At 32.9% G+C, this 16,207-nt stretch overlaps 1 protein-coding gene across 1 annotated transcript in view; it reads right to left on the bottom strand.

The window, feature by feature from the left end:
• LRP1B (LDL receptor related protein 1B) overlaps positions 1–16,207 on the bottom strand; it is a 2,131,860-nt gene that overhangs the window by 199,591 nt on the left and 1,916,062 nt on the right. The window contains exons 63-66 of the mRNA XM_066281034.1: positions 11,722–11,815; positions 9,174–9,290; positions 8,934–9,053; positions 7,429–7,548 (exon numbers count right to left, since the gene is read on the bottom strand). Of these exons, the coding sequence (XP_066137131.1) occupies positions 7,429–7,548; positions 8,934–9,053; positions 9,174–9,290; positions 11,722–11,815 (451 nt within the window). The remainder of the gene's footprint in view (positions 1–7,428; positions 7,549–8,933; positions 9,054–9,173; positions 9,291–11,721; positions 11,816–16,207) is intronic.

Raw genomic sequence — 16,207 nt, 5'->3', positions numbered from 1 at the left:
AAAATTGTAAAAGCAAGTGTTGAAATTATATGGATAAAGTGATACATACAGTAAATCTGCTGTCTATGTTACTTCTCCAGCTCTTAAACAACATCTTCAATCCACTTCTTTAGATCAAAAGACACTCCTCATGGAGAATTTCTGTTCATATTTTTAAAAATCTCCCTTAACATTCTTGAATTAGAGAAATGTAAATATTTATATTAATTACAAGGTTAAGATTTCAAAGGAGAATAAAAATAAGTAACAATTTGCTCTGACACTCATAATCTAAAAGGAGGTAAGAGAGTTCATATCTCAAACTAAATTATACATCACCTTTCCCTCTACATCCATTATTTCCCACAAGAATCCTCAACAAGGAACAATATATTAACAGTAGCCTAATGACATAAAATATCTAACCCCAGACACCTACCATCCCGGAATTTGAATGTAAGACCGAATGTAACATAAGTATGGCTAGCAGAATCATCATCTATCCAACATCTGTACACTATACACAGATCACAAAGCTATACTGCTCACAAATATTAGGTGATATTTAAAAATAAATATGAAGCGATAAAATATTTCCTAATTTTTGTGAGCAGTGTAATAAATGGCACAGTTATAATTTATAATGGATATTTTATTCTCATTATTATATAATGTCCTGAAATCTTAATGGCTAAATATGAATAGTCTTTTCATAAACAAAATATGATACCACTTGGATCCTCAAACTGATTTTAACTAATAAGCACAAATCTAAGTTTTCTTAGAAAGATATAGAATAATATTTTCTATACATAGATATATTACCAGGTCTTGGCATTGAAAAAATGCATTGCAATATTTCATTCTTCTTATTCCCATTTACTAATATAAAGCATAATCATATACACATAGTACTAAACAACATAGAATAACCTCTGAAAATATAAATGGTAGGATGCTTTCTAAGGAAATAGCCAACCCAAATTATATGCAAACAGAAACTTATCAACTAAAAGAATCACAAATATTATTGTTCTAAAGGTAGGCTAAAGGAGAAAAACATTTTAAGTTTCTACATTTCTTACTAATTGTTATACAGTACATGACAAATTCTTTTCCCATACTGCTATAAATCTGCAACTGGTTTTTACTGTGTGGGTATGTGTGTGTTATTTTATGTTATGTTTCTAGAGATCCATATGTAGTTGGCAAAGGGCGAGAGGAGTAGTATGAAAAGGATAAAGTGTTTCAAACAAAAACATCATGTAAGATTAAATTTCTGACTCAATTTCTTTAAAATAGCAACTGCATCAACCCAGCTCTTATTAAAACAAATACATAATCTCCCTCCATGACAAATTCAATTACAAATTTCAGTGGGCAAAAAGCTCTTTTCTCATATGGCTTTTACTGCAGATCAATTCTAAATTTGGAATATTTGACATGCCTCCTGACTCACTGTGTCAGCTCCTTTTTAGTTTTGTGCAACAAAATTTAAATGTCACAGTATATTATTAAGAAAGACAAAAAATAAAATGACATCAGCAAATAACTGTACAATTGGTAGAGAGATAGACAATACATAAAAGTTACTGAAAACAAGTTATAAAAAGACTATTCTTCCACTCAGACTACTTAATGATTCACTTGGAGCCATTCATTTCTTTGAAGAAAAGCTAGAAGAAAATTTTCTCATCCCTTTCTACAGATAGGCTCTCTCCTTCAAGGGCTTCTTTGGAACCAAAATATTTCAGTATAAAAGAGGCTCTTTCTCAATACATACATAGATATACCCACACATACAGAAACGACACTGACGTACAATGACCTGCGCTCAAGCAGTGAGCCGGGATGCCTGCACTCCACAGCACAGATTACAGCACAGAAGCAGATCAGACCCATCGGGCAGCAGAGAACAACACACTCGCAAAGAATGTGCACAGAGGGCGTCCGTTCTCCTTCCCACCTGATATAAAGGTATAGAACCCCACCCCTCTAAACATCTACGACAGATATCGTGATGCCACATGTTAGAAAACATCTTCGCAGAGTAAGTGTAAGTGTGCACTGGTTTCCGATGTACAGATTCAGCACGGCATTCTTTCCTGCACATATGAGCACAGAACTCTTCCCCGTAAATGCTCTTAAATATGACACAAACATCTGCTAAATGTTATTCTAAGTGTAAGTTAACAAAAATTTTAAAAATAACTAAATTCACGGTTAACTGAACTCAAATATCATAATTTACTTTACTACATTTATAGTCATCAATATCGAAGCTCCCTTCTCCAGGCCCACTCAGGCCCGCCAGCCTCGGGGTGATTGAGCCTGACACTGACTGTGACATTGACGGAGTCCTGCCTCTGAGTGTAGTCACATTGACTTTGCATGAACTTTCATGCAAGGTGCCTGAGAAATAAGACTCTCGAGTGTCTATGGAACAGATTTTATAAACTGATCTGTGCTTTATTTGCCAATGAATATGTAATAACTGTAAGATGTAGAAATAAACTTCAGTATAGAAATGTGTTATTCATATTAATACACTAGAATACCAGAAAATGCTGTTTCCAATTAATATAGAAAATATAACATTATTGATATAAACATTAAAAGCACTATAATTTATTAGGTACATATTAATAAACGCATGCTATAACAGTAAAAGTTAAACAAAAGATATGTGAATGAGTCATCCCCACCTCAGGCTTCAGGATAGATGGAGGAAAAAAAGGGGAAAAGTTAGAGGTCGACTTTACTCATTATTGCAGGAGTTTGGATATTTAAAAGAGATCTCTTAGGGAAAATGTTAAAATCTGTTAAAAGTGGTAGATAGGGCTTACTGTATAACTTTATGTACAAGACTGTATGTTTTAAATATTTTACAATTTAACATGTACTTACTTTGATTTAAAAAAAGTCTGTTTCTTATATACTTATAGCTTGAATAGCCTGATTCAAATTTTCTCACAAGACATTCAAGAGAGAATAAAACTGCACTTTAATCATTTCTATCACTTGGTTTGAATATGTTCAATGTCACATTGGAAAAATCCAATTATGAAAAGTACAAAGCTGCTATAGAAAGCTCGAGGTCTTCTCAAAACAGCTCTAGCTAGTGTGGTTATAGCTAACACATTAATAAAAATAATTAGCCAAGCAGCAGGTCATACATCAAAACTGTTCAAGCCTGACCAGGAGGTGGCACAGTGTATAGAGCATCTAATTGGGACATGGAGGACTCAGGTTCGAAACCCCAAGGTTGCCAGCTTGAGCACGGGCTCATCTGGTTGGAGCAAGGCTCACCAGCTTGAGCCCAAGGTCACTGGCTCGAGCAAGGGGTCACTTGCTCTGCTGTAGCCCCCTGGTCAAGACACATATGAGAAAGCAATCAATGAACAACTAAGGTGCTGCAACAAAGAATTGATGCTTCTCATCTCTCTCCCTTCCTGTTTGTCCCTATCTGTCCCTCTCTCTGTCTCTGTTACAAAAACAAACAAAAAAAAACCCTGCTCAAAAAGCAGCAAATGATGTTTAACCAACTTAGAAGCAAGATTGTCTTTGATGACACAGAATTCTAGATAAGACAAAGGGATGTAAGAGAAGAAATCAGGAAATACAACCACAAGGCGAAGTGATGAGCAGAACAAAGAGTGGGTTCTAGAGAGCTGAGGGGCGAGGATAGAGGTGAGTGGAAAGTACAGCAGAATGACGATGAAAAGAATGTTTCACTGAGATTCTGGAACTGAAAGTCCAAACAATAAACAAGGGAGAGATGACATAATTAAGACATACTCTATTGTGTGTCAAGTTGTAGAAAGTGTCAACATTGATTACAAAGCAGATGAATGAATCTAGTACAAAACTGGCAAATCCCTAAATTTGCATTTTATTCCTAAAATGGAAATCGCAGGCAGAGGTGAAGAAAATTGGAAATCGAGATTCTGAATGAAAAATCTTAGAGCTGCTACAAGTGGGGTATTCTACTTACTTTGCTCAGGAATTCAAATGTGATGTTTGCCCAGTAGTGCAACAAATAATTAAACAGCCTTCCAAGAGTAGTCAATATCAATGGTCTGATAAAAGTATGTATATTTATATTCTTAAAAGTTTGTTTTTCTTTAGTGTAGAATGAAGAAAGCATAAATATCTTCAGGCAAAAAAAGCAATTTCATAACTATCAACTCACAAAATGAAGCCATAACTATATTGTCAGATGGTGAGGGTAGTATAGATTTCAATATGTTTACTTACACAGATATGGAGTTTAAATTTTAAAAAAAATATTTATCAATTTAAATCTATAATTGCCCAATGTAGCTTTTACAGACTGATAAATTTAGCTATCTCAAAGACTAGGTGCAATCAGATGGAAAAATTGTGCAGTCGTTTTTTTTTGTTTGTTTGTTTTTTTGTTTTTGTTTTTGTTTTTTTTTTTGTTTTTTGTTTTTTGTTTTGTTTTTTTTACAGAGGCAGAGATAGACAGGGACAGACAGACAGGAACGGAGAGAGATGAGAAGCATCAATTATCAGTTTCTCGTTGCGCGTTGCGACTTCTTAGTTGTTCATTGATTGCTTTCTCACATGTGCCTTGACCGTGGGCCTTCAGCAGACCGAGTAACCCCCTGCTGGAGCCAGGGACCTTGGGTCCTAGCTGGTGAGCTCTTTGCTCAAGCCAGATGAACCCGCGCTCAAGCTGGCGACCTCGGGGTCTCGAACCTGGGTCTTTCCGCATCCCAGTCTGACGCTCTATCCACTGCGCCACCACCTGGTCAGGCTGTGCAGTCGTTTTTATTTTTAAAATTTAAATTCAGTTTTACCAAAAGTGGCACTGGTCAGTTAGCTCAGTGGTAGAGCATCAGTCCCGCATGTAGATGTCCTGAGTTTTATTCCCAGTCAGAGCACACAGGAGAAGCAACCATCTGCTTCTCCACTCCGTCTCTCTTTCTCTCTCTATACTACTCTCTTCTCTTTCGCAGCCATGGCTGGGTTGGAAGAAGTTGGCCCTAGGCACGGATGATGACTCCATGGACTCCACCTCTGGTTCTAAAATAGCTCAGTTGCCGAGCAATGTAGCAATGCCCCAGACGGGCAGAGTATTGCCAGGTAGAGGGCCTGCCTGTTGGGGCGCATGTGGGAGTCCCTCTCTCTGCCTTCCCACTTCTCACTTAAGAAAAAAAAAAGTTTTTAATTTAAAAAACAATAAATAAATAAAAAGTTTCACCAAGACTAGTTCATTGAACCAGTACTCTTTATATTTATTCCAAATCTATTTAAATTGGATTCAGGGTCTCCTTACATTCTAGTTTAGCATACAATTTTTGAATTAGTTGTTAAATTTAAAAGTAATCAAAAGATTTCAAAAAATAGACTGGGTTGAATTCAATGAATGTATTATTGAGGACAGTTTACAAATTAAATAATTTAAAAATATTTATACATTATTGGTATTTTGATATTTTCATTCCCTATATTCCATGTCTATTTTGTTGTGATATGTTATGTTATGTGTTGTTTTGTTAAGCTATTCCATTCTCTCTCTCTTTCTCTCCTTCTACATTGGTTTTTCTTACACAATTAAAAGCAAAACAAAAGAAATTCTTTTAGACAGTATATCAAAGTAAACAAAACTACAGTGCTAGACCTTTAGAATTGAAAGAAGCAAATTATAAGGGAGTGTTAGCCATTTGGTTTGTCTTAGCCCCATTATAAGACTTTCCTGGGGGTAGTAAACTTCATACATTTTAATTTTTACTCCCACAGAAATAAAACTAAAAATGTTTTTATGCTATATATATAACTTCATAACAGAAAACATTTACATAGGTTTCTCTTTATATACAAATAATGAAGTGGATTTACCCTATTGTTCACAAAGCAGATGTTTCCATGTCAAATAACCCTTAATTCAAGTCCCACTTGCTAGCTGTGGGACTTGGGGCAAATTCCAGTACTCTCTGTGGGCCTCATTTTCTCATTGACAAAAGAGGGAAAATAAATAGATTAAGTAATATAATCACTGCAAAGCCTTTAATAGTTTCTGGGCCATATGGTAAATACCAAATAAATATTAGATATTGTTATGATGACAGATAAATATCAGTTGGCACAATATAATTTACCAAAAACAGTTCAATCACATCAAAGTAAGGAGGAAGAACAAGAAGATAACTTGAATATAACATTCTAGCCAAGAAATTATGCAAATAGCTAACATAAATCATTATTCCACCTTCTTTTGAGAAATAAAAATACAAAAGAAAGCAGAACAAACTAGTCAGTAATATAAACTAGTCTGCAATAGTTATTAATAACTGTTATGGACAAATTGGTGACAAATGTAGTTTGAGGTCTTGTGACTTGGTTATGAAGACTAATTCCACAAAGCGGTAAATGGTGGTTTTATGACACAGATAAGCTATACTGGTTGCATGTTCTAAAGAAAAAGTTACTTAGAAGACAGTATTAGAAAAAAAAGACATATTATTGCCAGTGATTTTATATATATATATATATATATATATATATATATATATATGGCTCATAAGTGTTGTTCAATATAAATGAAATAAAAAATCAGAGAACCTAGACACTTTCTATGATTTTCATTTCTCTTAGAAATGTTAATTAGTAGCAGTGTGAAATGTAGCAAATATATTTAACACAGTTTTGTCTATGAAGCCTGAAAGTCCTATTTTTATAGGTAAATTTTGTCTTCTCTAATCAATACTATATATTTTTTAATTTCCTCAACAATGTTAAATTTGGTATATTTGCTTACAACATAGTCTCAAATAATGTTTAATAAATGTTCATAAAAATGAATTACATATGACAACTTCTTTACTTTTGTCTCGCTGCTGACATTTTTAAGGTAGAATAAAATACATTAAACAAGATGAATATGTTCTTCATTTCTGCAATGTTATTTAAGGAATAATTATATTGTAATAAATGATTTGAAGTAAAAATATTTCAGAAACAAATGTGAAGAGGTGACCACTGCTGAAACAGATCAAATGCTTTTATTATTTTATTGTATTTTTCTCCTTTTTTTTCCATGCTTAAGAATATATAGTCATTGAATAAATAGGAAAATAATAAAAATGAAGTCTAGGACAATATGAAAATAGTGTCTCATTGTTTCTATGTATTAAATACTAATATCATGTACATATCTAATATTCAAGATCCTAGTTTCTTTGTACCTTTTTGATGTATCTTTTCAAAAATAGTTTTGACTTAAAATAAGCAATACTTTCTGTTCTACCTTACCCTCCGTTTCTTATAAAATAGTCTGAAGTTATTGACTATGGGAACACAGAGACAAACTATTTCTTGTAAGATCTTCAGGTTCATCAGAATTATGTTCAAATTCATTTCACTGGGGCCATCTCAGGTGATGACCTCAAAACAATAGTAAGGACCACAGGCAGAAACACTCACCGCAGTTGGCCTCATCTGATGCATCTGCACAGTCTGCATCCTCATCACAAACCCACAGCTTGGAAATGCAATGCTTGGTCGTTTTACATTGGAAATAGTCTGGAGAACAGCTGTTTTCAGCTTAAGAGGAAAACACCAATGAAAATGTAGCTTTCAACAAAGATACTTTATATAAAAAGCAATTAGACAACCATGTTTAAGATTGTTGAAAATGTATCATATTTTAATTAATAATACTCTAAAGGTAAGTAGTTTCAACTTTTAATTTTAATGTATTCCTAATATTCTTTCAGTAGAATTAAATAAAACATATTTCTCTAATATTGCATTTATTAAAAATAATAGTTTGATAAGTATCCCACCTTAATTAGATTAGATTTGAAAACTGAATTTATTAACTAATAATTAAGGGCCTTTCAGGATATCATTTTTCCAGATAAATAAATTAAAAATTTTATACATATGCAATTTTATCAAGTTGAATGATATTAGTCAATGAAGAAATCAAAAGAACAAAATTTACAAAAATCTCTAGTTGTGTTGAGTTTTTGAGGGAAGAGGTGAACACCTGACTAAAACTGTAAACTGCATCACAAATCCTAGTCAATTTAATGGATCAGCTTCTAGAATGGCTAACCATAAAGAACTGGCACTGACTTTATTCTGAAGGCACCATCCTAATCAAATTGCTGGATGACTGCACATTATTTACTGATAAAGTTTTAGGGGAATAAAATAAAACTTCAGCAAGACAGATGTTGACAGCATACCTGTTGAAATTCTGAAACTTGACAGGTACTCTATCATTCAGAGCCTGTGTGTGTGCGTGCGTATGTGTGCCGCGCGCATCAGCCTGATTGCCTATGTGCATGTATGTAAATTGGTTTCCCTTCCACTTAAAGTAATTTGAATTTTGCTAGGAGATAGAAATAAGAGGTAAACAAAGTGGAAAATGGTTTAGTATTGTTCTTTGAAGTAGCTTGTTAAAACAACATTAAATAAAGTAGTATTACAGTTTTTAACAATTTTGCTATTTTACCCAGATTTTGTTTCTTATTATACATTTCAATGCATTTTATTCAGGAAAAAAACAATCTCTAACTGAAATGGAGTTAATTTCAAGTAACTAATCATTAGAAGAAAATTACCTGTACCTTCTTACTCTGAGCAAAAATGTAAATTGATTAAGAATTCATAATCACCTGTAATGATTTTGTTGCTTCACTTAAGGATGATATAAATGAATGAATGAATTTGCTTTTATATTAATAAAATATCCAGGTAGCTTTTTAAGTAAAGATCGCCAATGTTTTAATTTTCTCTGTATTCTTCACATTGAGCTTCTTAAATAATCTATCCCAATAAACAACTATTTGGAATTATTTGTCATAATACTGTCATATTTTTCTACACTGTATAAATTTATACTGCACAATAATAATGTTTAGATCACTTTCAGTGGGAGTCAGAAGTAAGACTGGACAGAACAATCTTAGAGGACTTACGGCAGTCCCTTTCATCCTCCTCATCTCCACAGTCATCTTGTCCATTACATCTGAGGTTTACTGGGATACATTTCTGATTCTTGGTACACTTGAACTGACCTGAGAGGCAGACATGTGTCTCTAAAAGGTAAAAAGAGAAAAATGATTAGTGCTGAAATCCGTGTCTACATTTAAATCACTATAGACATAATCAGTTGAGAATTAGATTTCTGTTCATTAGTTATAAAATTAATCACCTACCACAGTTGAGTTCATCAGAATTGTCTCCACAGTCATTCTCTCCATCACAGATGAAAGCAGGCAGAGCACAGAGCCCCGTTCCACACTGAAATCGGCCTGGTTGGCATTTAAATTCAGCTAGAGGAAGAAACATACAGGTACCGTTCAATGATAATCTCAGTTCATCACTTCTTAAATAGGGCCTCTCTAATATTCAAAATGCTTATAAAATTATTATATTAAACATGTCCTGGAGCACAATGGGAATGTCTGACATGTAGCTAGCCATTATATTCAGATGCGCGGCTAAGCTTGAATAACTCAGATGGCCTCAAGATTACATTTCATAAACCAATATTAAGGAAGCAATGAATAACATATAAATGTAAAGATATAAATTTAAAAACATATAAATGTCTCCTCACTTCAGAGAAATGATATGGAGAGGTTAAGTGGCAGAAGAGAATTTATTGTACTTTTAACAAAATAATTATTTTTAATATTGTTTAGAAAAATAATTTATCTTTGATTACTTTGCTTCCTGGCATGTGTAAGAACGGAACATCTGCCCTCCCCAGAACTACTGAAAGCAAATGCTTTCTATAAGTATCACATTCTAAATCTGATTATTTATATTCATTTTTATAATTCTATTACTATATAAGGGCAATATTTATAAATAGTTAAGTTTTTTATGTGCAATACATATTTTATTACAGTGAGTAAAGCCCAAATAATAGTTCATTTTATTTGCTGTACTTTTTAGTTTAGATGGGAATAATAATATTAATTATAAAGTAGGAATTATTGACTATCTACTAAGTATTAAGCACTGGGTGAAGCCCTTTCACATATAGTTTCTAACTGAATCTCATCATAACCTTCTCACCTGAACAACACCATAATCATTTTTATAAATGAGGAAATTAAGTCTCATGGATGTACAAGTTTCAGCCAGACTTAAAATTTAAACCTAGATCTGACTCTTAAGTCTTCTCACAAACTGTTTCTGTCAAGAAAACATATCTTTTGGCTGATGATCCTAATCTATGTTACTAATCACTGATTTTGAGATTAATATAAACTAATAATGATTTCATAATACAAATCCATCAACAAAATGTTGATAAATTACATTTTAAACTTTCTTTGGAAAATAATTCATGTTTTTTAATAAACATGGGAAACAATCAATTAACAACTAAAGTAAAGCAACGAGTTGATGCTTCTCATGTCTCTCTTACCTCTCTACCTTCTGCAGTCTCTCTAATCAATAAAAAAATAAAAATAAAATAAATAACTCAAGCATAATAGTATATCTATCCCATTCAGATCCTACTTTTCCCTTACTGTCTTTCATAATAAAAACAAAAATAATATTAATAAATCAAAGAGCAATTAATCTTTCAGTATCATAAGAACATTAGAAAAGCAGTGACTTTTATAATTTTACTTCCTATTGAATATATTACTTACTGCTTTCAAATGTATAAATGAGCTATGTGAAAGAACTTAAGTGAGTGATAGAATTACTGCTTGTCTAAGTGACTAGTGACTCTAAGTTCGAAACAGCCTTGTAATTATCTGGTGGAAAGTCTACAGAAGAAAGTAGCTAGCTTTCACTGTGATTGTACACGGTCTTTCTTTAGTCCAGACCTCAAAAAAAATCTTGAACGTAATGTCAAGACCAAATCATGTTAACAACCTACTGGGATGTTGAGGGAATTGTCATGATTGTCTACCAACATCTTCAACTTGACAGGATGGTGTTGGAATGACCCATGGAGTGAACTATAAGGCTCAAGGAAAAGTCTGCTGATTGTTCATTTCAACAAAAGTTACCAAGGATAGCTAAAGAGAAATAATAGCACCTACCTGTGCCAATCACAGTCAGATGTCAAGACATACATAATTGCTAGTCACTTTAAGGCAATTACTATGAGCATACTAAATTGCCTAACTGCACACTGATGATTTATATTTAAAAAATCTGACTTTTTATATAATTCCAGTATTTTAATACTGACAGAAAAATGGAAAAACTTTAAGATTTCAGTTATTGAGTGACATTCTGAAAACTTGCCCATTTTTATCTCCAAATTGGTGATATATAAAGTCACAATCATACAGGAATAAATGCAAATCATGCATACAGTGAAGCTCAGTTAAAACAGGAAATGTCTACAGTTAAAAGATAAGTGAAGGTATTTTTAAATTACCTTTTATTTTTTAATTTAAATAATTTAAATCTAACATTTAAAGTTGTTGTTAGTGCTACATTGTTATTCTACTGATTACTTTAGAATAACTTGTAGCTGTATTACAAGTTGAAAAAACAACACACGTAACAAATTGCTGTCTCTATCACTCTATATGTAATAGTTACCAATACATACCCAAGACATTTCAACACATTTTGTTGTATTTTTAAATATAGACATATAAAACCTTCCTATTATAATTTTCAAAAAGTATCAGAAAGCAATACTGTAGAACAAGCTTCAATTTTTCATGTCTAGGATTTAAGGAGCTCGAAATTCTAAATTCCTACATTTGCTAATGTACTCACGACAGTCATCAGGTTCGTCAGATCCATCGCCACAATCATCCACCGTGTCACATTTCCACCAGAATGGAATACATTTATCGGTTTTGCAACGAAACTTTCAAAAAGAGAGAAAAAATGGTTGAAGAACCCTAATAATATATAACGGGTATTTAAAAACTCATCAGGGCAAAACAGCCTAGTCTAATCTCTTGCTGCAAACATGAGCTGTGGTGGGTTTAGATAAATCTAAAATAGAAAATAAATTTACAACAATCAGCAGTAAAATAATCTTCCAGAGAAGCACATTGTTCAGGAAAAGCTCATGCAATTGCCTGAGCTCAGAGATCACCCATTTACATGCTATCCAGGGTGCTTCTGCAACACAGCTAGTTGAGTGGTTGTACAGAGACTGTATATATAGCCAGCAAAACCTGAAATATTTATTACCTGGCCCTTTATAGAAAAAGATTGCTAAACACTGAATAAGGCTAAAAATCATTAAGAATATCAAGAAGAGATATCAAGTTGAATTAATTTCATCAATTTAAATTAATTTAATTGCATTGCACTTTCCTAGGAATCTTGGACAATTCAATTCACATCTCTCAGTCTCTGCTCCTTGGCCAGCAAATGAGGAGGTAAAGATAATCTAAAGGATCCTTTTCAGCTCCGTCATGCTGTGATCCCATGGAATTTCCTGAACATTAAATATAGTGTCTACAATCATAATGAGTATCTACTCTACATAAATTTTAAGGATACCTCATTAAAGCAGTTGAGATCAATACAGTTTTGGTTTTTTTTTTCAGTTTTTGGAATTCTTAACTACTACACATAATCTTTTAAGGTAAATAAGAGACACTTTGAAACTAAATACACATAAAAATAAGGCTACCTTAGCTTTTGTTGCTAAATAGAAACAGAAGAAAACTACTATAATAAAACTTGTTCTTAAGTTTATTCAAAATACTATTCAATAACATATCTATTCTATTAATGTGTTTTATTTGGGTAACTGTTCTTTCTGTTTAAAATTTTAAAAAAGTAATAAGAAAATTAATTCTATTATAGAAAAAGAAAATGTTAACTCCTCCTTTTAAAATGAACCATAAAACAAAAACTAATGATAGAAAAATTAGTTGAAAATGTTATATGGCAATATTTACTTATAGGCTATTTAGCCTACAGGTAACTTATAGTTAGCGAAATGTTTCAGATTTATATTGTAAGCAGCGTGATGTGAAATGAAATTCTCCCCTTAAGCAGAGTACAAACTATTGGCCAAATGTACAGAGAAATCAAGAAAGTTCAGTCAAGTTACTTCTTAGTGATCTCAGACCACAAACTAATCCCTTTCTTAGTAACATTCAGTTCTAGGCTTGCACTGAGGTTAAAGAAATTAAAGAAAATGAAATCATACTTTCCATACAGAGAGCACATGCATCTAATATAGTTTTTATCAAAAGTTTCACTTTATATGACTGAAACCAATCAATAAAGTATAGGATATTTATTGCAGCATTATATATTTTTTCTTCTTTATCTTTTTTAATTTTCTATTGATTTGAAGAGAGAGAAAGAGAGTGAGAGGAAAGGAGAGGGGCGAAATGAGAGAGAAAAGGAAGCATCAACTCATTGTTCCATTTAGTTGTTCTATTTAGTCGTGCACTCAATGGCTGCATCTCCTATGTGCCCTGATTGGAGATAAAACCCATAACCTCAGTTTGCAGGGACAATGCTGTATCCACTGACCCACCCAGCCAGGACCTCTTTTTTATTTGAATAGAAATTCAGAGAAAAATCTGCACCATAATATTCATCTGGATTGAAAATAGTTAATATTCTGAAATTTATTAACATTTTTTGAACTGTTGCTGTTGTGATCCCCACCTGAGTTTTTAAAAGCCAGGTGATATTTATCATAGAATGTTATATGCCAGAGACATTTGTGACATAGGAAAACATAGTTTAGGCTCAATTTTCTCTAATGAAAATAAAATATTAAACTAAAAGTTCTGTTCATTTAAAATACTACTTTCTTCCAATGAGACTTCGATGTGAATTTTCCTGAAAATGTCTAGATATCATAGAGTTGATTTAGGGTAGACATATTATTTTTAAAATAAAAGGGTGGATTTTTTAGAATTATTATTCCAGTGGCAGTATAGGAGGCAGCAGAGCACTGCTGTTCCAAGGGAAGATCTGACTGCTCGACCAATTCTCCCATGTTTGCTTTGCTTCTGATCACATCTGTTATAGTTTCATAAATTACCAGAAGAAAAATACTACTTTATAAATAGTGATTGTCTGGGAAATATAAGGCTAAGTCTGAAAGCAATTGACCTGAATATTAAACATTTCCAGTCATTACAGTATATCAAAGTATGATAGTATGGAGATTTCGGTTCTCCTGAGTATATTCAAAGTTTTCCTAATCAAGATTTGAAAAAATTATCTAAACTACATGTTTTGGCCCTAGCCGGTTGGCTCAGTGGTAGAGCGTCGGCCTGGCGTGCAGAGGTCCCAGGTTCGATTCCCGGCCAGGGCACACAGGAGAAGTTCCCATCTGCTTCTCCACCCCTCCCCCTCTCCTTCCTCTCTGTCTCTCTCTTCCCCTCCTGCAGCCGAGGCTCCATTGGAGCAAAGATGGCCCGGGCGCTGGAGATGGCTCCTTGGCCACTGCCCCAGGCGCTGGAGTGGCTCTGGTCGCAGCAGAGCATCGCCCCTGGTGGGCAGAGCGTCGCCCCCTGGTGGGTGTGCCGGGTGGATCCCGGTCGGGCGCATGCGGGAGTCTGTCTCTCCCCGTTTCCAGCTTCAGAAAAATACAAAAAAATAAAAATAAAAAATAAATAAACTACATGTTTTGCATTGACTAACTCTACCTGATTTAAATAAATACCAAGTGATGTAATTACATATGATACTTTGATTTGCATGCCATTTCATTTTAAGTAAGAATGTAAAAAGGTTTCGAATTAAGAGAATGCTGGGGTAAAATATGTTATATTTTATGCAAATCAACATTTTATTCATTAAGAAGAGGAAGATCTCTTCTACACGGTGTCTTGGCTACATGGCATTATTTTTGTTTATACTTAAATACAGCAACTTAAAATATAAAAATAAAACATTCTTCATGGTAAATGTTCTGCAAGACTAACATCATTCTAAAATAAAGCACACACTGTAGTCATCACCCACAAGAAGTTACAAAGAAACTACTGAATGCTTCTCTACTAAAATGGATATAGGAATAAGTGTAAATCCCACATATAGTGAAGTTCAGCTAAAACAGGAAATGACTCCACTGAAAAGATAAGGAAAGCCACTTTAAAATTATTTTTTTTATTTTCTAATTTGAATAATTCAGTTTTAACATTTGAGGTTGTTAGTACTGTAATAATTGATTTAATTTTGATTTTTATATACATTTTCATATATTCATTTTAAATCTTATCAAAATCTTATTGGTGTGATTTGACTATTTTATTTTTCTAAAATGATATTTCTTGGGGATATAGTTTTGGTTGCAATCATTAGATGATAATAAATCAAAATTCTCTAGGAAGCTAAATTAAAAATGTAACATTTGTATTAATGGTATAATTCTGAAATACCTAGATTATTTGATTTATTTTCATGTCTGCCTCACTAAAATTTATGTTCCTATAAACTGACATTTCCTTAAGAGCATTCAGCAGAGTTTTTTCTTCTCATTAAATCAGAAAAGAATCAAAAACAAAATGACGGTATAAACCAAAAACTTACAGGGATAACCACTAATGGTTTGTGTTAGCTAGTCTCTATTAACTTTTCTGTTAAAGATGAAACAAGTCAAGTGATAACACTTTTTTCTAGTAACCATTGGAAAAACAAATATAATTTTCCACCATATTTTTTGTTCTCTCTTGGCTATTGTTGAATATTTTTAAAATTCATATGATGTATTATTGGGGTTAGTTGACATTATAAATAATTTAGTAGCTTCATTATCGATACCAAATTGGGAATAATTTAATTATATGAAAATACTTTTCTACATTGATTTAGATTTTCAATTAATTGATTAGAGCTTTGGGCATTGAATTATCATAATTACAGGTTTATTATATAACATTTTGAGATAGTTTATTCTTTTTATGATTAAAGCAAGGCTGATGTTTTACTGCTTATGCATTGTTGTTGAAATGTTCATCTGTTTAATAGGCATTCTTTGGCTTTATTTTCTGTTGGCTATTGAGGCTCCCCACACTGTAAGTGGCTTAGGTAGGTATCATCTCTACAAAGTCTCTCCAGGCCTCAGTGTTGGACTTCAACAGAGTTAATTGTGGACCACTCCAGAGCCAGTGATCGAAGTTTATTTCAGAATAACCTGGTGGTTAAGCAAAAAAAAAATCTGTCTATATAAAATAGTGCTATCAAGTATCATATTAAAAATTTTTAAAAAGAAGTAATTTGTTCTTTAAATTTTACCTCTAGAAAATATTAGGTTGCTTTATTTACCTCT

The sequence above is a fragment of the Saccopteryx bilineata genome, chromosome 5 (assembly GCF_036850765.1).
Source record: "Saccopteryx bilineata isolate mSacBil1 chromosome 5, mSacBil1_pri_phased_curated, whole genome shotgun sequence".
Lineage (NCBI taxonomy): Eukaryota > Metazoa > Chordata > Mammalia > Chiroptera > Emballonuridae > Saccopteryx > Saccopteryx bilineata.
Note: the sequence above shows the minus strand (reverse complement) of the source record. Positions and strands in the feature narration are given on the sequence as shown.